This window comes from Fundulus heteroclitus, chromosome 21 (assembly GCF_011125445.2).
Source record: "Fundulus heteroclitus isolate FHET01 chromosome 21, MU-UCD_Fhet_4.1, whole genome shotgun sequence".
NCBI classification, from domain to species: domain Eukaryota; kingdom Metazoa; phylum Chordata; class Actinopteri; order Cyprinodontiformes; family Fundulidae; genus Fundulus; species Fundulus heteroclitus.
Window position 1 is genome coordinate 42,221,330 of NC_046381.1, and position 11,456 is coordinate 42,232,785.

Below are 11,456 nucleotides of genomic sequence, written 5' to 3' on the forward strand. Positions count from 1 at the left end.
GGGTTTCCAAACAAGCCAACGCCACACATTTAAAGAAACAGAAAACCATAACCTATCATAAACTAAATAAGATATATAGCTTATAGAGGTCAAGAATACCAAATACTTGTGACTAGACCTGACTTTTATGAGCTCTTATCTTGATTCTCTGTCAGAGGAGTTATATAATTGATATTTATTGAAATATGTCACAGACAAAACTATTTTTCCCCAATAATCTCATCTTAACTGAAAAAATAGCAATAAATATACTGATTAATTCTTAATTTTCAGGAAACAGCTCTCTCTAACATTATAGTCAATGTTTACCCACCCATTAAAGTGAGCTGATCACTGTCACTGCGTGGTAGAGATGGCCTTAATAAAAATAATTTACCGCTTTCACTGTAGTGAGAGACTGGGTTTCCATTTGGTGGTAAAACCTTCATCACTGCAGGATACAGGAAGAAATTCTTTAACCCGTATCACTCTGCTGATGCTTATTGCTGTCTCACCACCTCAGCTAAGAAGTCCTGGTAAAAAGACACTTCTTGGTCTCCCAGCTTCACTCTGCCTTTCTCTCTTAATAATATGATAATGATAGATATAAAGATATACTATTTGTTTCTCTTGCTTCATAGAGAAACATCTGTCTGTCCATTTAACTGTGCAGCCTCATCAATACCACTTATGCTGTAAGTTTAAAGAAGAATAAAGTTATTTTGGATTCTGACCCTGAAGATCAATCAGCTAATGTTCTACATTTTATTTGTCTGCAGATTTACATCCATCAGTTAGATACTGGTTTCTTACTCTGAGTCTGAGGGTCTAGGTTCTTTCAATTCTGGAGGTTTATCTTTGGACCAGTCACTCCTCATAGACGGACAGCTGGATCCTGGAGGTTCTGCTCTCTGTCTGTGGTTCTGACCTCTGAAACACCAACATGTTGTTATTCAGATCACATCAATCAGTGAGAAACTCTGTGATAAAAACCAGAGAAGAAGCTCTGAACACAAACTGCTGCAGAGAAGCAGAAGGTTTAAAGATCCAGAGTGAAACATTCAGATGGATCTATTGGACCAAACTGAACATTATCTTAAAAACTTGGTTCCACTGGTCTGGATCAAATGGGTCCAACCAACACCTGCAGAGTCGCATGGATCAGTTAGAAACTGGGTTCTTACTCTGAGGGTCCAGGTTCTTTCAATTCTGGAGGTTTATCTTTGGACCAGTCACTCCTCATAGAGTGAAAGCTGGATCCTGGAGGTTCTGCTCTGTCCTCCTTTAGATCCTCCATCTTCTGGACTTCAGACAGCCTGAGAGAGAAACCAGAACCAGTCAGTTCCCAGTGATTTAGCTCTAATAAATAACATGTAAAGCAAAAAGCTTATTCTATCTGGATTTACCTAGGCATTGTTTGTCATCTGACGTTTATTATGCGCCACAACTTTTGAAATTTCTCACCACCGCCACGTTTTAGTATGAAAGGCGGAAATCTAATGCTGACTTCAGTATTTTGCAGCAGTAGAGGCAGTCAGCTGTTCTGTAGGTCCTAACAGGATGTTTTGCTGAATAACTGAAAATCATGTTTAATCTCCAGCTTCTCCCAGAGATGCATTGATCGTGAAACTCAAATTCCTTCCATCTGACAACTTGAAGTTGTCCTCTTCACAAACTGCTTCCTGTCATAATTATCTTGTGATAACCCCTCTCCAGACTGAAAGACTTGAGTGACTTTGTTTCTTCTGTTCTCAGATTTAGATCAGGGCATATAGTTTTGGGTTCTTTTAGCCATCTTCATGTTAATCTACACTTTGAGATGCATGAAGTTGACTTTGCTTTAAAAAAAACTTATCCAAAAAACAAATAAAAACATTTTTATGAACTTAAAACACATTGTTTGCACAACTTTATGAACTTAAATAATTTTTATTAGAATTAACTTAATAGTGACTGTAAGCTCTTTTTGGTGAGTCAGATTTTAGAGCTCATCTGCTTAGACTTAGACGAACTTTATTGTCATTTTGTAGTGAGTGCGTACAGAACGAAATTTCATTTGCATACAGCTTAAGAATTTCAGTGAATTGCAGTGGATTCCAGTATAAAGTAACTTTGCAGGATAGCAGGTAGCATCCTGTTTGGATTCTACTTTGTATATTTCCCCATTATATTCCCATCAGAATCAGAAATACTTTAATAATCCCAGAGGAACATTATTTTTGTTAATCATGCAGTTCTGCATTTACAATTTGACAAGACTTATCAGTCAGGACAATTGACTCTTTATCTGGGTGAAGGATTTGTTTGAGTCATCAAACCACCAATAGATCACATGTTAGACTTCTTAGGAAGTTCTGTATTCCATAATATTAAATATTTCCCGTTAATCATGACAGCAACTTCACGCATGGTTTTGACAAACCTCACCCATGGCTAAAACAATCTGCCAATGAGGTTAAACTGCTCTGCACAAATCTCCACCTCTTTCAAATACTTAATTTTTATGCATGGACTCTATTTCAGTATTTTGAGATTAAGCATTTTTTAATCTAAACAGCTCATAATACTTATTTGAAATCAGTATAAACAACAAGTTGATGAGAATTGAGTTCTGCTCCCTTGACATTGTTGAATGTTACATTTTACAGTGTACAGGTTTTATTGCAGGGATTTTCAAGATTCTAATATCAACAACTAACAATGTCTAAATTTGGCGACATCAAACACAAAAACTGTGAGTTAATTCATGCTTTATCAAGCAAATAACTGTATTTCCACATAGAACCAAGACAGTAACGAAAGATTCTTCCTCATTGGAAATCATTGCTTTAAAAACAATATTTTTTATAAAATTTATAAACTTTATTATAATAGCATTTGTAAGCAGCAATCTAACAACAAATTTTAAAGAAATTTGAACAATCTCAATCTTGGTGTTTTTTTTACAGACATCTCTACGCGTCATTTTTTTTTTCTTCATGCTTGCATTGTGTTACGCGTACATCTAGGCTTTTATTTTGAAATATTTTCCCGCACTTCCGGGCCAGCCGTGAAACCGTCTTTGTCTTTCAACTCTGAAGAAGAAAATGCTAAAAGGAATTGGCAAAATACAAAGAAGGGCCTTTTTTTCATTACGTTTTTCTGGTTTTTCGTTTCTAAATTCTGATGACAGGAAAGGAAAAACGGCTTTGTTTTCCGTTTTTCCGTTTTTGATTTGTAAATGGAAAAACAGAAGTAGTATCCGTTTTTGGTATTGGTTTTCAACAACAAAAAACATTTGCCTGAAGGTACACGGACCACTAAGGCCTCCAAACATGGGTCGCGCTACCCACTGTGACATCAGCGCGCCCGTTTCACTGTTTCACTTCCTTGTCTGGTCAGTTAAAAATTAGACAAAGCTGATTGGACCGCTATTCCAGCGTCCATACACCCCCCTCGCCCCCAACCCACGGCCAGAAACCATCATTATAAACACATTTATAGCTTCTGATGGGGTTATTAACAGGGGGGGGGGGGGGGGGTTGGGGGAAGAGCTGCTGCCAGATATTGCCTTCATTCAGAACCAGTCATGGCTGCACTCTGGATCATAAAACAGTTCTGCTAACCAGATGCAGTTTAAAACGCTACTTAGTCTGTTTATAAGTTTCGTTTTTATTAATTCTGCATTTTTTAACTACATGCACCGTATTTCTGTTCCTCAGCGCTTGCTCCTCTCCCCCCTCCCTTCCCTCAGACCCAGGTGCTTTTATCACCGTTCACCATTCAAAACGTGAATCACTACGTTTAATGTCCTCACATCGGTAGCAAAGTGTGCCAGTTAAAGTCAATAGGAGAGTTACTAACTGTGTTTCATGCTCTTTTGTTTTTAGCAACATAGAACCAGTGGCGCTTCGGTGGGCTGCTGCCTCGCGCTTTAATTCAGGTGCTCAAAATTATGTTACATGTAATTTGGGTGCGCACTTTTAAGGGTCATTTTAAAGAACTTGTAACATCAGGGGCTTCATCTCAGACCCGTCAGTCCCCCTGTTTTCTCTATCGAAGCCCTTTACAGTCTTTATTTATGCATTTCCCCGCTGTTTATCCGTCGCACACAGCGCACGGGGGTAAAATCCGCCCACGTCACCGCCCAGAGCGCACTGATGAGACCAATAGAGATTTATCTGGTCAGCGCAGCGACTGAGATGAGAAACCTGTCGCTGTGAAAGGTGATGAGAATGTTAGAAACTGTAACAGTCTAGAAGTCCACTGAGCTGAAAAGAGGGAGACATCAGCAGCAGGATTGTGCGTAAAGACGCAGCGGGAACCTCTGTGTGCTTCAGTGTTGCTGCTCAGGGGAAACTGTTGCATATGCCATATGCCGTATAGGCTTGATGAAACTCAGCCTATAGGTTATAGATCTACAATGATAACCAAGCCCGTAGATGAATGTGTAACTGTGTAATAATTCAGTCAATAACTTAAAGGCATACTATGCAACATTTTTCAGTTAATTAATGTGTTCCATACCGTTTTGGATGATTAAATGAGTCATTTCAGGTCGAACAAAGGTTTTCTCGGCCGCCCTGGGGGTCTGTGGGGGAAATACCGCACTTGCAATTGCAAGAGCTCACGGCCCGCACACACAGAAGTCTCGCTTTACGGCGAGAACTCCATGTGTTTTTGCCCTGCCATTCACTATATGCACGCGCGAAAGCAACAACAAAGAACCGCATGTTAACGTCAAATAAACATGCAAGCATATCGAGTTTTATTATTATTATTATTATTATTTATTTTTTTTTTTTTTTTTTTTTATGTTGGCGAGACGCCACCGCGGCGAGGCGGCGGCGGCCGCGGCAGCCGCGGCTTGGCGAGGCGGTGGCGGTATCGTCTCGCCAACATAAAAAAATAAAATAAAAAAAAATAAAAATAAAAAAAAATAAAAATAAAAAAAATAATAATAATAATAATAATAAAACTGGCGAGGCGGCGGCGGCCGCCGCCGCCTCGCCAAGTTAGCGCTGCGGGAAGCTTGATGTTCATACCTTCACTGTGTTAGTCATTGTTTGTACTGCCGTTTTTTCCACTTTTCGTTGCGTTCGCCTGTCTGCTAAGCTCAAAACAACCGCGCCTGGCTTGACAGAGAAACCAGAACAGCTGAGCATCTTTATGACAGTGCACTTTTACTTTCGCCCTCTGGGGGGAGCCTCGCTGGAAAATCAACCCCGTTGCATAGTATACCTTTAAAACTACTTTATTTTATTCAGTATTATTTTTACAATTGTGTGTTTTTTATGTTTTAATCCACTAACTGAACAATAAAATATTAACACGTCTTTTTCTTTTTTTTAACAAAAGTAATACATGTTTTCTTCAATGTCTGGTGGGATAAAAATGAGATGGAGTTGACTCCACCGGCTCTTCCAGGGTCTAGTTAGCCCCACCCAAACAAGCCCCACCCCCAAAATTAGCATAATCTCACTCTTAACTTTTGATAAAAGTTGAGGTCTGGTTATTAAGTATTCTCTGTAACAAAGAAATGGGTGTCAACAGAGGATCAAACAGAACTGACTTCCCATATAAAAACATCCTAAGATGAAGAAAAGTTGGAATAAAATGATTTTACCTTTAATTCTGACACACACGTGTTTTTTCTTTTTGTTCTTCGAAGACAAAATGGAGCCTGAGCTTCTCTTCCTGCTGCAAGTACACATGAGAAATAGGAAGTGCTCAGCCTGCCCCTCCCGTACTCATTTACAGGAAATCAGGCGGTTTGTTACCAAACACGATGTGTTCAAAGACATTCAGTAATTTGGAGGATAATTTTAACTTCAAGAAGACATGAAGCCTTTTAAGGAGACAAGGAGATACTTTTTTAGTTAGTTTAATATTTCTAAAACTGCTTAGAGATATTAAATAGACACATTACAAGTATAGCTGCTCTAAAATCATCACTATCTGTTTCTGGTTTCATAACTGGTAAGGTGAATAATTTTATTTTTTACTTTAATTAAAGTCTGCTCCATTTTTCTACTACGAATCTTGATATTTCTATTTAAAGTATTTGTTCATTTTAACAGAGAAACCCTTTGCCTTTTACAATATTCCTAATATAGATATTTAAGCCTGAAAATGTAATATGATCTGATAAACACCAGCAGTAGCAAACAATTTACTGCCAGACTATTACCAATAAAGGCAGAGATTGATTTATTATCAGCATCTTCTCTCAATTTTTTTTTTTATAATTAAAATGTTGTCATTTCAACATCTGTGTTTTCTGTGTTATGTCTCTCGTTTTGATGCTTTTTCTGTGGTTCTTTGTCAATCTTTTAAATCTTCCAGGTGATTTATTTTTTTTCTACGGTCTTCCTGTATTACAGTTTGAACAAACCCGTGTCTGAAAGCTGCTAAATAAGTCAACACTTCACCATGTTGCTGGGATCTAAAAGTAGGCTGACAGGAATCGGTTGGAAGAGGTGGAGAGACATGCAGCGAAGGACCGGGGGGATTTGCGATGGGGGTGTGTGTGGGGGGGTATTTGCGACTAAGGCCTCCAAACATGTTTGGAGGCCTTAGTTTCACAAAAGTAAAACATATCCACTTCCATGTCTGGTCAGATAAATATGAAACAAAGCTGATTGGACCGCTATTTCAGCGTCCATACAACCCCCCCCCCCCCCCCCCCCCCCCCCCACGACCAGAAACGATCATCATAAACACATTTATAGCTTCTGACGCGGTTATAAAGTATTCTCTGTCACAAAGATCTGGGTGTCAACAGACGATCAAACAGAACTCTGACTTTCCAAAGAAAGACTCACTAAGCAGAAGAAAAGTTGGAATAAAATGATTTTACCTTTAATTCTGACACAAACGTGTTTCTTCTTTTTGTTCTTCTGAGACTAAATGGAACCTGAGCTTCACTTCCTGCTGCAAGTACACATGAGAAACAGGAAGTGCTCAGCCTGCCCCTCCCGTACTCATTAACAGGAAAGCAGGCGGTTTGTTACAAAACATGACACTTCTCACTTCACCATGTTGCTGGGATCTATAAAAAATCAAACATCTTTTTTGTGAGAAAGCTCCAACTAAAATGTTTCTTTGAATAACAGATCTATTCTGTAGGACATTTTAACTGTTGTTGTGATCAGGCATTATATAAACATTACATTTTCTCTTGTATTGTTACATCTGATCAATGCTGCAGTTTATATTGTAACGTTACCTTATTCCACCTGCAATCCCATTACACTGTCATAAGCTGTATGCAACGAAATTTCGTTTTGTATGTACTCTCTACATACTGACAATAACCTAGACAACTTTATTGTCATTTTGTATGTACAGTGTGCATACAGAACAAAATTTCGTAGCATACAGCTTGCAAGAGTGTAATGAGATTCCAGGTGGAATAAACAATGCAGGAGAAAAACAGTGAGCAACAGAGAAAAACAGTGTAAAATCACAGTGTGCAGGAGAATGTTCAAAACATTTTTATGTGCTAAAATAATGGTGCAAAAAGGCATTTGTGCAAAAATGCATTTACGTTGAGTTGTGAATAACTCAATGTAACTCAACTCAACGGGGGGTGCGTGCTGAGGGTGATGACATTGGAGTTGTTCTGACCGACCCGGACTGACTGAGGTCTGTTGGTGAGGAAGTCTAGCAGCCAGTTGCGAAGGGGTGTGCTGAAGCCCAGATATTTTAGTTTTCCCACCAGATGCTGTGGGATGATGGTGTTGAATGCTGAACTGAAGTCCAGGAACAGCATCCGCGCGGGCGTGTTCTTCTCCTCCAGGTGTGCCAGGCTCAGATGAAGAGCGGAGGAGATGCCATCCTCAGTGGAGCCCGTAGACAAACTGGTCTACGGGCGAGTGTTGGGGGGACACTGGAGATGATCTGTTCTTTCACCAACCTTTCAAAGCACTTCATCATGATGGGAATCAGTGCAACAGGCCGGTGGTCGTTAAAACAGGTGACTTGAGGTTTCATGTATGCAGTGGTTTCATGTATCAGTGGATATTCTACCCATTTGAATACCTGCCACTATCAACCAGATCATTATCACACCCTGACTTTTACACCAGTCTAATCCTGTTTTAGTGAACAATTCAGTGTCCTCATAAGGCTGCTTAACCTGCTCCTAACCTAGTTAGGAGCAGGTTACCTCCAATGTTTCTTCTCAAAAATTTGAGAGCCGAAAACTGTTCTCCACTTTGCATTGTTAAACCATTAGTTTTTATATTGATAATATTCACCTTGGACAAATATTGGTTATGGATAAATAATAATGTAAAGTGTCGAGGCTATCAAATCAACCATGACAGGTTTGCTGGTGAATCAAAAAGCCACAAATTAATTGCTGACTTCAGTATTTCAGTATAGGTAGTCAGCTGTTCTGCAGGTCCTAACAGTACGTTTTGATCAATAACTAAAAATCACATTTAATCTCCAGCTTCTCCCAGAGATGCATTGACCAGGTCAGACGGAGTGAACTCAAGTTCTGCCTCTCTGACAAGTGAAGCTGTCCTCTTCACAAACTGCTTACTGTCGTAGATTCCTGTCAAGGTTTGCATAACGTAACTGAAAACTCTCCTATGGACGCCGAGATTATGGAGTATCTGTTATGATACGTGGCAGAAATAACAAAAGAAAAAGGATAACAAACAGGAATAAAAAAATCTTACTTAAAAGTCAAACTGTCAGATGCAACGTCCCAAAGAGACAACATCCACAACTAAGTCATTTAAACTGGGTTTATTCAACATTAATTATCTGTCAGGAAAATCCCTTTTAATTAATGACTTCAATATTGACAATAATCTTGATGTTAAACATGGTTACATGACCTTAATGAAGCACATATTCTGTTGGAGTTAACTCCTCCAAACTACAATTTTCTTTGTGAGAGCAGACAGCAAAGGAAAGGTGGAGGAGTAGCAACATTGTTTAATGATTCACTAAAGTGTAAAAAGGTGTTTTTGGGAAAATTCAAATCTTTTGAACATTTGGCTCTCCAGGTAAAGAGCCCGGTACGAACTATGTTTCTGAATGTTTACAGGCCTCCTAAGTCCACATCAAACTTTTTTAATGATTTTAGTGACCTTCTATCTGTGATATGCATTGATTATGACTGTTTAATTATTGTTGGAGACTTCAACTTTCACGTTGACAACCCTGAAGACAGAAGTGCAAAAGAACTGTGTGACACACTTAGGACTGTTGAACTGCTGAACTATAAAACTGGATTCTGCACCATGTTCGCACATTTGTACATTTGCATCACTGCATCTCTGTCCAGCATTACAAATGCTGCCGAACTCTTAGTTTCTAAATGCATTCTTGCACAAATGCCCTTTGCACAATCACTTCTGCACATATAAATGGTTTATACTCACCTGTACAATGTGATTGCACACTGTCTCTTTCTCCTGCATTGTTTACATTTCAATTGTTTACTTTTAAATCACTGCTGCACTTTATACTGTAATTTATTGTAATTTTCAAGCTGTAAGCAACGTAATTTCATTCTGTACGCACTCTGTGCATACAAAATGACAAATAAAGTTGTCTAAGTCTAAGTCTACTTAAAAAATTTGGTTCAACTCAACATGTTAAACAGCCAACGCACAGGGACATATTTTGGACTTGATCATCACTAAAGGTCTAAAGATTTCTAAGGTCAATGTAACTGATGTTGCTCTATCTGATCACTTTTCTGTTACCTTTGAAAGCATAATTTCCAGTGATACATTTAGCCAAAGGGACATCATAAGAAAACGCACCTTTAAGGACAATGCCACAGAAACTTTTATTCAAGCTTACTCTGCTACTTCAACCTTGGGCTGCAACTCAGCTGATGAGCTAGCAGATAACTTTCAGTCTAAAGTCTCTGACATGTCATGGTTTTGTTTTGATTCGGCTTTTGTTGCCATTGGTTTTCGGTTTTTCCACCTTGTTTTAGTTTTAGTTAGGGTTTAACTTTATTTATTGTTTTTAGTTTCTCCTTCCCCTCACTTCAGCCTTCCCTTCCACCCAGCCTTCACTTCACTCTCCTTGCAGTCAGTCACACCTGTTAGTAATTATTCAGTCAGATGCATGTCACCTGTTAGTCTTCCTATTTAAACCTCCCTCTGCCTCACTTTAGTGCTGGTCCGTCTTCAGTATCATCCACTCCATGCCAGTCCTCGTCCTTGCCTTGGAAGGTCTATTTCTGTTTTCGGATTTAAGGTTAGTTTTGCCACGTTGAAAGACTTTGTGCCTCACCGTTGTTCCTGGGAAGTTCTGCTCTGTGTTCTGGTGTCCCCAGTGATTTGCTAACCTGACTAGCCGCTCTGAGAAGGCTCTGCTCTGTGCCACCCCGCTCAGCGTTGTTGGACTCTCTCTCTCCTGGCCGTCAGCCCCTGCCTTCACCTGCACCCCTGAGCCGTTGTATTCCTGCACCTCTGGTTACATCTTCCATCAGTCATCTACCCTTCAATAAACCTCTCAAACTTTTGTCCTGTGTGTGTTCTGAGTTCATCAATAAACAAATCCTGACAAGACATCATTAACTGCATTGCTCCAGTTAAAGTGAAGGTTTTTTACGGGAAGAATAAATCTCCTTGGAGAAATGCTCCATCAGTTAGAAGTGAAAAAAGGGAATGTCGGAAAGTTGAACGCAGGTGGAGAAAGAACAGACTTCAGGTTCACTATGACATCTATAAAGAGAGACTTTACAGAAATAACTTACAACTGAAAAATGCAAGAGAATCTTTGTTCCCTGAGATCATCAACAAAAACATTAATAATGCTCGTGTCTTATTTTCCACAGTCGATAGGTTAACAAATCCTCCTGTGTCCGTGGCTTCAGAACTCCACTCCACCAGGGCCTGCAATGAATTTGCTAACTTCTTTACTGAAAAAATCCTAAAAATTAGAGGATCTGTTTGTACTTCCATATCAACTCTGGAACCAAAGCCGTATTCAGCTGGAACTTATCCTGACAAAATGTCCATTTCCAGGATTAAAGGACTGATGTCTCAGCAGGATCTGGACAAACAAATCCATGCGTTTATCTTTAGTAGAACTGATCACTGCAACGGTGTTTTCACAGGTCTGCCCAAAAAGTGCATCAGAACGCTGCAGCTGATCCAGAACGCTGCTGCTCGCGTCCTCACTAAAACTAAGAACGTAGAGAACATGGACCCGGTTCTGAAGTCCTCACTAAGACTAAGAACGTAGAGAACATGGACCCGGTTCTGAGGTCCTCACTAAGACTAAGAACGTAGAGAACATGGACCTGGTTCTGAATTCCTTCCACTAAGACTAAGAACGTAGAGAACATGGACCCGGTTCTGAAGTCCTTCCACTAAAACTAAGAACGTAGAGAACATGGACCCGGTTCTGAAGTCCTCACTAAGACTAAGAACGTAGAGAACATGGACCCGGTTCTGAAGTCCTCACTAAGACTAAGAACGTAGAGAACATGGACCCGGTTCTGAAGTCCTTCCACT

At 39.6% G+C, this 11,456-nt stretch overlaps 1 protein-coding gene across 3 annotated transcripts in view; it reads right to left on the reverse strand.

The window, feature by feature from the left end:
• Window positions 1-6,894, reverse strand: part of LOC105922822 (NACHT, LRR and PYD domains-containing protein 12-like) — a 52,385-nt gene extending 45,491 nt beyond the window's left edge. Inside the window, exons 1-3 of one of the 3 annotated variants that reach the window (XM_036125333.1) lie at window positions 6,818-6,894; window positions 1,164-1,295; window positions 793-909 (exon numbers count right to left, since the gene is read on the reverse strand). In XM_036125333.1, coding sequence (XP_035981226.1) covers window positions 793-909; window positions 1,164-1,276 — 230 coding nt within the window. In that variant the 5' untranslated portion in view covers window positions 1,277-1,295; window positions 6,818-6,894. Of the gene's footprint in view, window positions 1-792; window positions 910-1,163; window positions 1,296-5,584; window positions 5,659-6,817 lie in introns of those variants that run through there. The other 2 variants (XM_036125334.1, XM_036125332.1) reach the window with 2 other exon arrangements.
• Between the last annotated feature and the right edge of the window lie 4,562 nt (window positions 6,895-11,456).